General features: G+C 43.4%; 2 protein-coding genes across 12 annotated transcripts in view; both read right to left on the reverse strand.

Annotated features, from left to right (window-relative positions):
- sytl2a (synaptotagmin-like 2a) overlaps positions 1 to 1,207 on the reverse strand; it is a 50,315-nt gene extending 49,108 nt beyond the window's left edge. For all 5 annotated transcript variants that reach the window (XM_083646011.1, XM_083646010.1, XM_083646012.1 and 2 more), the window contains exon 1: positions 1,192 to 1,207. The gene's annotated coding sequence lies outside the window, so the exon portion shown is untranslated. The remainder of the gene's footprint in view (positions 1 to 1,191) is intronic.
- Positions 1,208 to 12,336: 11,129 nt separating this feature from the next.
- The window catches only part of picalma (phosphatidylinositol binding clathrin assembly protein a), a 77,708-nt gene continuing 74,795 nt past the window's right edge, over positions 12,337 to 15,249 (reverse strand). For all 7 annotated transcript variants that reach the window (XM_083660069.1, XM_083660068.1, XM_083660067.1 and 4 more), the window contains one exon: positions 12,337 to 13,462. In XM_083660069.1, coding sequence (XP_083516195.1) covers positions 13,448 to 13,462 — 15 coding nt within the window. In that variant the 3' untranslated portion in view covers positions 12,337 to 13,447. The remainder of the gene's footprint in view (positions 13,463 to 15,249) is intronic.

Genomic DNA, 15,249 nt, shown 5'->3' on the forward strand with positions numbered 1-15,249 from the left:
GGTTATTAGCTTAATCATTCACTTCTACACTAGCTTCTCACTGCTGCCACTTTTCTTGAAATATAGCTAAATCTTGCTTCACCCAAAATGTTATTCACATAAAAAGACTATCTACTGTATATCCACAATGCTAATTATTTTTAAAGAACTGTATCTTGACCTGGAGACATCAAATGAAATTCAGTGTTTTGCTATCTACAGTATAATGTGATAGTGGTGGTAAAAACTAACAGTTCACTGCCATAACAGCTCTGGCTAACATTACAATGATAACTTTAGCTGCATGGTAGGTACAGTACAAGTAGCCAACTAACTTGCTATGCAAACTATGCCTATAATATATATATAACTAACAGCGTAATAATAACTAACAGCATTTTATTTTCACATGTTTGAAAAGGAGGTTGATGCTCTAATGACCGCCATGAATTTTGCTTTCAACGGGCATGCCGCTTCTGGCTGTACTTCTTAACATGTTTTGGGTTGAATACAACCTAAAATCTGCACATTGACACCATAGCCATTGTTTTCTCTCAGATATCCAAAAACAAAACAGCACACTTACAACCTCATGGAGTTCACTGTAGACTACAGCCCAACAAGACTGCCTGTTGCTCTAAATAAAACCCAACCAACGGATTTAGATTGTATAAGATCGTTAACCAAACCCAACTATTCAAAGTCAAGATATAATAATTCCCCAAAGATAAATCACTACAATATAGGAACTTATAGTTTTGCTGACACACACACACACACACACACACACACACACACACACACACACACACACACACACACACACACACACACACACACACACACACACACACACACACACACACACACACACACACACGTATCCTAAATGTAGTATAGGATTTGCTATAGTTATTTCTCATTTGAGTTAAAACAGCTGAACGCTAGGTTACTCAGATGAACATCACTGTCGTCATGAAAGTGTTATTTGTGTCACAAGACAGAGATCAGAAAACAAGGTTATTCCCTTTTGCCCCAACTTACCTTAAGTAAACTATTCCAATAAAATATTAAATGCCATTCAACAGCCCATAGAATCACTGTAATGCCCTCCAAAATGTAAATCTAAATGTGTAAAACACCACCAACAACATATTCACCACAAACAGAACTGATAGTGATTTTAACTCTGAAGCCAGAATGTGGACTCACCTCACTCTGTTGATCCTGCACAGTGAGAACTACAAATGGATAGAGCAGCTTTATGCTGGTGGGCGGAGCTGTAGTCACACATCAGCAGAGGCAGTGGAGCACAGCTGAAGCCAAGACGGCCTGGGGGCCAGCACGCCAGCTTGGTCTACAAGGGATTATAATGAGTTCCTTTGGCCTACCCTTTTTTTCTTCCATGATACACAATGGCTATTGGAAGTATTCACATCACTTCAATTATTGCATCAAAATGAGTTTGAAATACATTTACCCCTAAAGTTTGAAAATATGTGATAGCATTGCAGCGGTAGCCTCCAAATGTGTGTTATCAGTCGATTTATAACCCATGCAAAACACACTTTTCAAACTTTAGGGACTTAGGGAGATATGAGGCTAAGTTTGTGCAAATAAAGTCTAAAAGCACCAGATTTTTCCCAGATGTAGCCCAGGGCATGCTCTAATGATTTAGTGAAAGTGCCTAAGCCGGCGATGCCCGGGGTCACCATGGCAGCCAGATCCAATATGGCCACTGCCCAAAAAAGCTTTCTGCTATAACTTTTGAACCAGATGGACTAGAAATCCAAACTTGGTGTGTAGGCTACTTCATGGTTTTTGCCATTAGAAAATGCTTATCTTTACATCTGTGTGTGTGTGTGTGTGTGTGTGTGTGTGTGTGTGTGTGTGTGTGTGTGTGTGTGTGTGTGTGTGTGTGTGTGTGTGGACCCCTAATTTGCATATTTCCAAGATGGTGGCTACCCAAAAATGAGTTTTACCATAACCTTTGACTCTTTTTTGCTAACTTTGTGTATTTTATGCATTTTGAGCATTAGAAACACATTGGAATACTCAGATTTATGACTGACTCTATCTAGAGCACTCTAATTTGTATAAGCTACTAATATGGACGCTATCCCAAAAATGTCACTTTTCAGTTAAGATCAAACTGGTGCAGAAGCGTCATTAAAAACAAAAACAAAAAACAAAAAAAACATAAATAAATACATAAATACATAAATACATAAATACATAAATACATTTAAAAAGTGCAAAATTCATGGTGGTCATTAGTAGTAGAGCTTCAATCCCCTTTTCAAACATGTAAAAATGAAATGCTGTTAGTTATTATAGGCATAGTTTGCATAGCAAGTTAGTTGGCTACTTGTACCTTCCATGCAGTTAGCATTGTAATGTTCGCCAGAGCTGTTATGGCAGTGAGCTGTTAGTTTTTACCACCACTATCACATACTGTATAGTTAGAAAAACACTGAATTCCATTTGATGTCTCCAGGTCAAGATGCAGTTCTTTAAAAATAATTAGCATTGTGGATATAGTCTTTTTATGTGAATAATTGATGGTTAAAACTGAATGACGACATCACAACAATCTAATCCTAGTGTTAATTTAAAATGAGATACTCTAAATCTGGCTTGAAATGGCAATCATTTTAGAAATAGCTAAATGGTTGATCAATCAGTTAATCAATCATGAGTGGATTCAGCACACTTTATCTGGGCAGATTGATTGAATCATTGCAGAGCTATTCAGACCTTAGGTCGCCGCCGATTTTTTTTCCAGTCGGTGCTGCCAAATATCGCCCCCTCAGAATTTTGGCTTGCATGACACCCCTGGCTGGTGAAAACAACAGTAGCCTATCTTACAGATGTAATATTTATTCAATATATTTTTTTGCCCCGATTTTTTATCCCCCATTGCTAATTTATATTTATCCTGGTTGCTGCTCCACCCTCTGCCGATCTGGGGAGAGCCGAAAACTGGCTCCATGCTTCCTCCGAGACATGGGCAGTTAGCCAGCCGCTTCTTTTCACCTGACAGGGGAAGCTTCACCGGTAGGACATAGCAAGTGGGAGGACCACGCTATTCCAACGAGTTCTCCTCCCTCCGAACAGGCACCCTTCACGACCAGAGGAGGCACCACATCAGCAACCAGGATATTGCATGTTTTGGTGAAGGGGTTCCTATATGAAGGAAATCCCCGGGAGGCACGGGGAGAACATGCAAACTCCACACAGAAAGGCCCTTTTGACGACCCCATCCGGCCGGTGGGCACTCGAGGACATGCGGACGGGGCTTCAGCGTTCACAGCGTCCCAGGTGGGAATCGAACCCAGGACCTTCGAGCTGTGAGGCGACAGCGTTTACCACTCCACCACCATACCCCCCTACAGATGTAATATTTATTGAAACAATTATACAAATAGAGTAGAACCCATTCCCAATGATACAGCTAATATGGTATGCATAGATTTTAAATGCTAGCAATATGCCTACTGACCAAAAGTGTTTAGATTTTGAACAAAATAATACATAACAGAAAAAACATTCAAACAAACAAAAACAAAATAATAAAAATGCTAGGTGCCTATACGAGGGATCAGCCGAGCAGCATTTTGGTAAACAAACCACGTTTCCGGGTGGAAACAACAATGGAGCCTATGGAGCTGCCTTGAATGTCTCACTCTAGCCCCGGCTATGCGGTGTACATTTTAAAAACTGCGACAGTTCACACAACTTTAACACGACAAGCATATATTATACATCAGACTCTTGAGCTACTTCTGCTCTCAATGTCAAAATATAAGCGATGTCATGTATACTGTAGTTTTTGAGATATTAACGTTTGTTTGGGACAACTCATAGGTTCCGGGTGTTTTGCTGTGATTTGTTGTTGTTGTGACGTCACGCTGATCCCTCGTATGGATTTATAATCTTGCTGATGCTCTGTCTGTAGGTCAGTGTGATGTGTCTGTGTCTGTCTGTAGGTCAGTGTGATGTGTCTGTTGTCTGTCTGTAGGTCAGTGTGATGTGTCTGTTGTCTGTCTGTAGGTCAGTGTGATGGGTCTGTTGTCTGTCTGTAGGTCAGTGTGATGTGTCTGTTGTCTGTCTGTAGGTCAGTGTGATGTGTCTGTGTCTGTCTGTAGGTCAGTGTGATGTGTCTGTTGTCTGTCTGTAGGTCAGTGTGATGTGTCTGTTGTCTGTCTGTAGGTCAGTGTGATGGGCCTGTTGTCTGTCTGTAGGTCAGTGTGATGATGGGTATGTTGTCTGTCTGTAGGTCAGTGTGATGGGCCTGTTGTCTGTCTGTAGGTCAGTGTGATGGGTCTGTTGTCTGTCTGTAGGCCAGTGTGATGGGCCTGTTGTCTGTCTGTAGGTCAGTGTGATGATGGGTATGTTGTCTGCCTGTAGGTCAGTGTGATGGGTCTGTTGTCTGCCTGTAGGTCAGTGTGATGGGTCTGTTGTTGTCTGTCTGTAGGTCAGTGTGATGGGTCTGTTGTCTGTCTGTAGGTCAGTGTAATGGGTCTGTTGTCTGTAAGTCAGTGTGATGGTCTGTTGTCTGTCTGTAGGTCAGTATGATGGTCTGTTGTCTGTCTGTAGGTCAGTGTGATGGTCTGTTGTCTGTCTGTAGGTCAGTGTGATGGTCTGTTGTCTGTCTGTAGGTCAGTGTGATGGGCCTGTTGTCTGTCTGTAGGTCAGTGTGATGGGCCTGTTGTCTGTCTGTAGGTCAGTGTGATGGGTGCATGGATCTATTATATTATGCGTGTGCCATGAAGCCTGCTCGCTGCCTGCTGCGGCTGCAGAGTGTGGGCATCCCAGGCCCTTCAGCCAGGTCTGCCGTCCGTCCAGCATGCTGATCCACTCAGCCTCCAGTGCTGTCCAACACCCAGAGCCAGGTAACCTGCACCCCCATCTGGGCACCCAGTGTCTATCAGTCGGACTAATAAGACTCTGGGACAGACGGCCAATTAGCCTATTTCACATCCCACCAAAATCAGCCATTTTGTGTCTAAAATGCAGTAAGTGACGTGTGTGCAAGCAAAACAATTAGAGTGCTGGGACAGCTGATCCAGTGCCAGCACTCTCAAATTAATGTCTTGCTTGCACCCGTGTTCCTGCATTTTAACACAAAATGGCTGATTTGGGTGGGATGTGAAATAGGCTTTTATTTCAGGCGTCAAGACTTCCGCTTCCATCATTGTTTACAGTCCGACGACATCTCATCTGGTGTCTCATAACTGTTTAGATTAGCCAAAATGTAAAACACCTACGGAAAGTATTGATTGGTCTACTCCAACTCATTCTCATGTCAGTCGGACTGTAAACAATGAAGGTTATTGTGGATTTGGGTTTCCAGGGGCTTTAAGTACATTACACCACTGCATATAACCAAAACAAACTGTCATCTGTAGGTGCTGAGGCGTCTCCATGGCAGCCCAGCCTGTCTGAAGAGTGGCCGGCCCATCATGCCTACAGTCTTCCCGCAGCCCAAAAAGGACAAGTTACTGCTGGCTCACAATGACCTGTTTGAGCGCGTGGCCAGCAAAGGCCATGTTCAGCAGGTTGCTGGAGATGTCCACCAGGAGGGACGTGAGGCGCCGCGGACACGTGGAGTTCATCTCTAGACTATGCTACCCTAGAAAGAGTCCCATCTCCGTACATAGACTTGCCTGCGACTTTGGCTCCAAAGCTGTCTAAATCAGCGATACGGACGTATTTACAAGTGTCACAGAAACATTTCAAAGCCACATACTTGAGAAGAAGGGTTCATAGCTTCTCGACGTCAGGGTTAGAAAGCTTGACGCTGCTCATAAATGCCTCTTTTCATCCGAAGTCTGTGCTGGTGATATTATTTTTTACCGAGCTTTCGACCAGAGTGGCGCTGTTGAGCGCTGTGACGGCTGGGCTCTAACCCGGAAAACATAACACAGAAAGAGGAGAAACGGGGCTACGTTCCCATAAACCTTTGTTAACCACATACCCTATTTTACGCATTTAAGTGAAATCCCCATTCTAAAACCCCATAGACTTTTCCACTGAAGAACCAAATGGCGCGATTTCTGGATAAAGTCCACAAAAATACATCATCCCTGCGGTATCGTTGTCTCGACCCTCAATGCTGGTATAGGCACCCTTGCACTTTGACACTGACGAAGGCCCGAACCAGGCCGAAACTGTTTGTCACAATAAATGTTGTCCACGGGAGCTATCTAAATTTGTGTTGCGAGCCCTTTTTTTCGTTTACTTTCCTGTTTGGTACAGTTGAGCTCAGCACCAACTAGTGGATGTGCGTAAGTCTCTGGATGCTTACCCTTGCATCCACATATCGAGGTGCAACGGACTCCAGCTTTACAGCATTTGAGACGCCCACTATATGACCTTTTGCAGCCCCAGCAGAGGAGGATGGCACATGCTTTATTGGCATGGAAGTAAGGTTCCAAAGTCTTGGTGGTGGAGTACGGCTCCCAGTATCAGCGCCACATGCGTGCCCTGCAGACTTCGCTTGTTTTGCCCGTTTCTATCTAATAGCTTCGTGAAAACTGCACCAATTAATTCCAGATTAGTCTGTCAGATATGTGAGGCTGACATTTCACAGCGTTGAACAACTCACCAACCTCAGCGGTTATTGGGCAATTGCCAATTGGGCTGGACAGAGGTTGCCTGATAGAAGTAGAACCTGGCCTGCTGCAGCGCCCTTTTGCCATGCTGAAACAGTGCAGCTTGGGTGGGAGCTGGGAGGCAGGTTCTACAGGTTAACATTTGAGAAAAGCTGTTGTCTGGCTTCATCTACTTGGCTGGAGCCACAGCTCTTGCTGTACATGACAACCATTGGGGTGCATGGTGGCGCAGTGGTAGCGTTCTTGCCTCGCACTCTCGCCTCACAACAAGAAGGCCCTGGGTTCGATTCCCACCTGGGACACTGTTGGCACTGGGACATGGGGGTATGTCTCCCCATGCCCTCGGTACGGTGCCCGGTGCCCACATCCACATGGACCGTCTCATCAAAATGTCCTTTCTGTGTGGAGTTTGAATGTTCTCCCCTGTGGACCCCCACTTAAAACATGCAGAAGGTTGTTGTCTGACCAGCAGTGGTTGGAAAAAGTTGGTCCCCGGACACTTCACTGGCACTACAGTTGCCCACCGCTCCTGGCCTGACCATGGAGGAGGAGGAGCCAGACAGTGTCATCTGTGATGAAATAAAGCCAGGGTTTGTCCGTCCGGTTAAATTGCATACGCTCCAGTCTTTGGACATGGGCATCCGAGTTGATCTGTTCAGGCTCCAAGTCAAGTCAAGTCAAGTTTATTTGTATAGCACATTTCATACACAGAGGCAATTCAAAGTGCTTCAAAATGGTTGACAGGAAAATAAAAGAATAAAAGAAGAGAATAAAATGGACATTTAAAAGCATCACAACAAAACTTTAAAAAAAGAGTATAAAAAGTGCATTAAGCAACAGGACTCATTGGGTCCAAGGGTGACCAGCGCGTATGGTGCGAATTTCGGGTCATCACCCGTTTGCTCGAATTTGATTTTTTCAACTTGAGCGAATAATACACGTTCCTTTCACCTTGGTGTGATTGTACTGTGAGGCTATTATTCATATTTCATCTTTAGTTTATACTGAGACATTGCCTTGTCATTTGTAAATTGCTTTAATTTGACATTCTTTGTTAGGACATCTTGACTTACACCATTCAAATAAGATTTTGGGCTTTTTTCTGCTAAGATTTTGGGCTGTTTTCTGCCTGAGGTTTTTCACCCTGACAAGAAGGATCTGGTGAAAGAAATTAATAGTCTAATTATTTTTGGAAAACTGACAAATAACGGTAGCTTCACTCAAAAATATAAGAGCCCTGGTCAGCCAAAACCATTTGTCTGTTTTTGTATAAGTTATAACAAAAACAATGTGTGTGTGTGTGTGTGTGTGTGTGTGTGTGTGTGTGTGTGTGTGTGTGTGTGTGTGTGTGTGTGTGTGTGTGTGTGTGTGTGTGTTTACAAGTATGAGGGAAAAATTATAGCGCTTCATGTTGTTTCCATTCAAGATCACAAGAGGGCAGCAAAGCTACAGAAAAGTGAGGTTATGACTGTTCCAGCACACTAGTTACTGATTGGGCAACCTGAATGGATTTCTGAAATCTTGACTGACTCATTGCCTGTTGTCAATTTATAAGATCACATAGAGACTCCAAGCAAAAGCAATAACATTAGATTTGCCCATTTGATTAGATGACAGAACATTCATCTGGCTATTACTGGCAGAACTGAGAAATTAAGAAAATAAGTTATAGCTAGTAAGGGCATCTCAAGTGTGTACATGTGTCATTTTACAATCATTTATTTTTGTTGAAAGTTCCTTGTTTTCAGACTAGGGTGGTGTCCACCCAGCTTGCCAGGCTTGGCTACAGGAAAAGCACTTAGTCACATCCTTCTTTTCACCAAGATGGTTCCCTCCATTTCACTGCAAGTGAAGCAGCATCTGACTTACACTCTTGATGAAAGCCACGATGATTCCTCTCATCTAAGGCCTCACCCTCAGCTGCTCCATCAGCTGCAGACTGATCTGCGCCGAGAGGCAGGTGTTGCAGTGTTTGGAACCTGCAGCAAGAGCTGAGTGTGAAGAACCACCACACCCAGCCCAATGGACAATTCACGCTCCAGATTCAGGACCTAGAGCAGACAGGCCCGAGGAGGTAACCAGAGGTAACCAAAGATCTCTCCCTCCCTCCCTCCGGCAATAGTCACAGCTGTATCTGTAGGTTCTTCACAATAAAAATTGTCCGGGTGTTTTGTCAATGAAAGTTCACCTTATATGAATCAGCAGTCATCAGGAAATGTTTAAACAAGGCTCCAGATGACAAAGTGATCAGCATTAAACGCTAGTCTAGCAGATGTCAAACAGAAACAAAATTAAAAAAGATGAAAACTAAAGCAGCCTAGCCTATACAGCCTTTTAGCAATGTAATTTCCTGGTTCACTTTTGACGGGGAGAAGAAGGCAGGTGAAGTGAAACTCAGACACTCACCACCCCCGACGTAGGCTACTCACCTGCTGCAGCTGTACTGACGCTGCGCCTGGATCCTGTCTGTGACAAGCGCTTGTCCAACATCATTATGCAGCGTTCTGCACCATCGGCTAATTGCTAATAATAGACATCGGTTCAGCAAAGAGATGCGGGATTCCCGCAATCCTGCGGCCAATTTCAGGCACTGATTGTGCAGAAAAGGAGGGGCGCCTACCAGCGATTTTTTGTTTGTTTGTTGTTGTTTTGTGAGGGGCTACAGTGCCCGAGCCGAACTGGCGCCCCAGGCAGGAGGCTGTTTCGCCTGTAGGGTGAGCCGGCCCTGATTGTGTGATTTCAAATTGTGTGAAAATAAAGAGATTTTTATTTATATGTAAATTGATAGCAGGGGAGCACTTCAAGTGTGTCACTGGTATCCGGGCCTGACTTGTATGTCACTTTATTTTTTATAAATAATTATGAGGGGGTGCCCCTTTTTCACACTTATGCACCTGGCCCCTAAACTGTCTGTGCACATCTCTGGATCGCAGGCAGCAGCTTGTTACTTGCACGTTTGAACTCCCACCATCTGCTCTGCTATTTCACTCGCATCTTTCTCTTCTCCCTATTGTATTCTAAAGCGTTACCAAACCATTTAACATTAAAGGAGTGATAACTTGTAAAAGTAATAATGTCATCTATATGCTCAAATGTCCGTCTGGCCTCGCCTATAATAAGGCAAAACCACCAGACCACTTAAGACCAGACTTTCAGAACACAGATCCAACATTCGTATCAGAAGTCCAGTGTCTGTCCACTTTACACAAGCTTCTCATGTATCTTCTCTTAGATATTTGGGCATTGCTCCATTAATGGTTTTTACACCATATTTGATAACATTGTGTGGGCCTCATACCATCTTCTTCACATCTGTGGTATCTTCATATATTTTTTACTACTACCACAACTTCAAAGTAGTAGAGACCTCTTCTTAATAGTTAAATCACACTTTCTTCTTAATATTACATTTCATTATGACGGTTTACACCTGATAACTTTTGTTTATGTGATATTTAAGTTGTTCTGAAATTGCCGGTACATTACATGTCCTTTGAGACATTCAAGTTTTGATATTGCCGGTTGCTGTTTGACTATTTTGTATACAGGTCGAATAAGTGCATTGTATGTTTTCTAATTCTTCTATGTAGCTATGTATCACATGATGTGTCAGGTGACCCCTGCGAGGGTATTTAAGGGGTGTGTCACTACACTTCATTCATGTCTGAGGAAGGGCTTTGTCACACATTCTTTTTGTGGTCTTCAATTAAACTTTTGGGAGCAGCTACCTGTGTGCGGACTCTACTTTTTATCATTCACTTGCACTTCGGTCCTGCACCTGGTTTTAACTCTTCACTGCTGGATGTGCATGCCTTTTTTTTTACCTTTTTCAATTTGAATTGACCATAACACACAAAATGTACCTTGCAGTGGGAAATATAAGAAGTATTTATGCAGAAGATAGCCTACTCATCACCAGTTGTGCTCTTCGAGTCCCACCCAAGCTGACACGGCTGCTTTTGCCATTGAGCTCATTTGAGCAGGGAATGGGGCATTCAGACGAGGTTAACTATCTTAAGATCGCTGTGAAAAGGAGGGACTCTGTTCAATACAAAGGCTTTCATTAACTCCTCAATTAATTCCATCATGGAAGTCAATGTCTCACACAAACACACACACTTTCCCCCTGCTGCATCCAAATGAAGGGGAAGTGGGCAGCATAACAAAGGATCTTCTTGTTGGTGGAGATGCCTAGCTAAGCAGGATGTAGCTCTCATATCAAGGTCTCCCTCTGTCCCTCAAGTTTGGGTCCCAACCAGCCCCAGCACTCCAGCACAACCCGAGCAATCCCGCAGCACCACCTGCTCTCTGAAGATTTTTTTTTATTTATTTCCCCCACTGAGGCTTTGGTTTGGGGGTGGTTTTACAATTTAGTAACAATACATTTGTTGTATTCTATAATGTTATATAAATCTATAAAGTGTAGCTCTCATCTCAAGGTCTCCCTCTGTCCCTCAAGGTTGAGCTGCACCTGGACTAGCCCCACAGCGGATGAGCTGCACCTGGACAAGCCCCACAGCGGATGTTGCCAAGTGCGGTATAGGCCAAGCAGTCCCGCGGCACCACGTCCCCTCAGAGGTTGAGGATTTTTTTTTCTTCCCACTGAGGCCTTGGGGTGGGGGGTTTATAATAATAATAATACTACATACAAATTATTTATAGCGCACTTTTCAAAACCAATGTTACAAAGTGCTTTACAATGGCATAAAATCATCAGGTATTAAGAGAAAACAGATGATAAAACAATTTGGTGTATAAAATCAATACAGGACTATTTGTATAACTATAGGGTGGAGACTCTGGAGATGATGCGCCATGGCTGCACCTATGGAAATCGCCCACTCCGCGGGCTCCCAAAATCGTGACCGACAGCGACCGCCCACCCACCTAGGCGCCGTCGTGCAACTGTGCACCATCGGCTCATACACAGTTGTTCGAGTGAAATCACTGATGACATTACAATTGCCCGAGTGACATCACTGTTGACATCACAATTGCTCAAGTGACATCACTGATGAAATCACAATCATGACTGACACCGCCACCCACTTAGCCAATTAACTAAAGATAACTTCTTCAAGAAACTGTAAAGGAGATCTACATTCATCTGGAGGAAGGTCTATAGAATTCAAATCAAACCCCTTTACAATAACCCCCAGTGTGGTTGATTGAAGCTCCCTGATTTCTAAAGGTATTACTGGGCTGCTCAAGCCAGGGCAGTATCATGACATGGCAGGCAGAGCTAGCTCACTGCATGCTTGGAAACAAATAGAGCAGTGCCACACGTCAGGAGTGCTGCTGGCAAGCCCACCAGACAGTGGGTGGTTCCTGTTGCCCTAGGCTGAGCGGCTTAGGTGGTACTGTCACTTGCCCAAGGTGAGCCAAAGGAGGGAAAGGGAAAGTCTTACTTCTCTTTTGTAGAATGATCTTGAGTGACGAGTCTACCCACAACCCAGAGCAATAAATAACATATAACCAATAAATAGATGCAGGGTGAAGTATTGTGGAAGCTTGCACTTTATTGGAAAAATCAAACAAACCTGCAGGGACAATGCAGCAAATATGCTAAATTAATGGATGAGGGCCTCTTTTATGCTTAGGCCAGCTTTCAGAGGGGCACCCCACCCACTCCTCTGATTGGCAGGATCAGTTTTATATACACAAAGCACCGATCAACAGCACTCCATTGTCCTGCGCAATTGGACCCCCCCCCCCCCCCACCCACCCCATCACCTCCACCCTGTCCCGAAATGCCCAGTGCCTGCCTATGGAAACATGACCTGAGCATGAAAGAGACCCCTCACATTCAGGTTGGAAAAGGGCAGCCAGGAGCTTTGTTAAATGTAAGAATAAATGGCATGCCGAAAGCGTAAAAAGCATAAATGCAGATTCCTTTCCAATGTAATGCTGCCTCAGTCACAACATCTACGTAGTGCCTTTGCTGATGTCAACATTTTCCCTCGCCCAATTCATAGAAATTGAACCCACCGAATGGACAGCGAGCGGTCATGAATCCTTGGTATGTCCATAATACATCCTTGGTGTGACTTGTGAGCCACACTGAACTGTACAAGGCATTGTCATGCATGTACAGAGAATATTTAGTGCCCCCAACAGCAAAACGTGTCATTTCTTTCAACTTTATATTAACTTTTTCTTAAATCTCAATCACTCAAAATCCAATTCTACAATCAATCATACCTATGTATAAACCTGAAGACCTCCCCCAAAGGAGAGTTCTAGTTACATTACTTTTTTTTATGTCCATGGGTAATCATAAATAAATACAAACAATACACGAGGAATGTCTACTGCAAACATAATACATAAAAAAGAGAAAACTAAATTTATGGTATAAACATGAGTTTGCCTTTTTTTTTAATGTGAGGATGATTAAAGTAGGCAATCATGATTGATAATCAATAGAAGTGATTCTCCCAGCCTCAACTGGAAAAAGAGAAAAAAGAAAAGAAAAATCAAGCAGGATGTGTGACAACAACCTGATTTAAAATGTTCAGGTACATAAACCGTCAAGTCAAAAAGCTCTTCTCCCTTTGGGTGTTCCGTTTCTCTTAGTCCAGGATCCAGCTGGGGCAGTGAGATCCCTGTCCACATGGTTTTGAATGGCAGCACGTACTCTTCTCCTCCTATGACTAGATGGGCACAATGTCCACTTGGATGCCTCTCTGAGATGGCCAGGGCCACGCCCCGCCCCCTTCCCCAAAAAGTCCCGGTGATTTTTTTCAACAAGTCCTAATCGGGCCTTTGGTTCTCAGAGAGGTCAGTTTGTTTGCTTGTATAGTTGACTTTGTTGTGGTTCATCTTCAGGAGGCAAAGACTCCCCCCACAGCTTACATAAACTGCATCTGGGAAGATAAAAGGACAGTAGTGTGGGCTCTTTGTCTCTAGACAATTATCTAACGCCTGTCCAATCAAACTCCTGGCTCTGTTCTCATGTATGTAAACTAATGCATCAGCTAAAACACGTAAAAAATGCAAAAATAGCTAGATGTGTGAAGCTTGCATTGTAAAATATAGCCTAAAGTCCTATTCACATGAGACGAGTATCACTGGTGATTTTAATGCATGTCTGAGATCTTGTGATTTTAATCGAATGTGAAAATTTGTCATAGTGATCTCATCTGTGTCACTGAAAAGCTGAACAGTTGAATCTGATGATGAATTCTCAATGACTCCCGTGTTACAATATTCTGAGGTGATATCAGCTACAAGGCATGTTAGAAATATGGCTGGGCGATAATTCTCAAATTTTGACATCCCGATGCAATACTAGTCTTGTGAAAAGAGTCTTAGGGGCCGTGTCCACAGGAAGCAGTTCTTTGAGCTGCCAGTTCCTTTCTGCAATTCATTCTCTACTAGGCATCTCGCATGCTCCATTCCTAGGCTCACCTGCTGCGTGGCCTCACCTGCCCTATTGGCGTGTGCGCAATGTCTCCCTCTCTCTCTCCCTCAGTCTCTCTCCCCCTCTCTGTCTCTCTCGTGTGTGTGTGTGTGTGTGTGTCACTGATGACATCATCAATGATGTCACAATGTCTATGTATGACATCACTGATGAAATCATCACTGAACTATACCCTCAGCCTTAGGGCAATCAGCCTTAGGGCAATAGAGAACCGCAGGAATGAGTCCAGAAGTATACTTCTGGGTTCGTCGGGGGAAAAGTGAATGGGGTTTTAGAATGGGAATTTCACTTAAATGCATAAAATAAGGTCTGTGGTTAACCGATATGGAAAAATTGAAGTTCCATTCATTTGCATTTCATATTCAATAAGCTATATAATTACATACACATAATTATTGATATGAGTTATCACATTATATGCACGTCATAATGGAGACGCACAGGCAGAGAATTATCAAGGAGATTCTCCCTCTGCTCTGACCTTCAGAAAACACTGTATGTCAGTGACCCTGACACAGGAACGCAAGCACGCACACACACACGCACGTCACACACACAATCTAGAATGTGCAGTTCCCTCTGCCTCTGTTGCTCTCTCTTCTCAGTATAAAACCATAATGCATTTTGTCAAATATGTACTGCATTCTGTAACCTCTGTATTACATACATCATGTATACATTGAGAAGTGAATACAGTCCTTCTGCTATGCAGTTAGCAGAAGTATATGTCATGGCTTAATACAACTTATTGATTCAACTTTCCTGACTCCATGGCTTCATTCAAATAATTGGTCATCGTTTTCATATTGGCAGAAAATGCTATTGTTTACACAGCGGGATGAGGAGTGGTGAAATTCTATAACATTAACCAAAGTTTATGGGAACCCAAATTTGGGTTCAGAAGGATAATCTTCATAAATGTTAAAAACTTTTATGACCTTTGGAATGTACATGCAGTTTTTTTTACGCGATTTTTAGAAAACGCTTGAATATGCAAAGCAGCCAACAAGTCGAATGCAGTGGCATTTAACAAGGAACTTTCGTGATTCCATTTTTACCACCCAAGGCAGGTAGAATCAAAAAAGCGTGAACATGCAGTTTGATGACACCTCAAGATGCAAATAAGCACACAGAGCAGGCAGGCTGTACCTAAGGATGCTCTATAAGAAATTGTGGAGAAAAAGCTGTGAAAAGGGGTCCTTTGCGAGTGCTCTGAGGGGGCTGAGACTG

Source organism: Poromitra crassiceps (assembly GCF_964638095.1).
Source record: "Poromitra crassiceps genome assembly, chromosome: 1".
In the NCBI taxonomy this organism is placed as follows: domain Eukaryota; kingdom Metazoa; phylum Chordata; class Actinopteri; order Beryciformes; family Melamphaidae; genus Poromitra; species Poromitra crassiceps.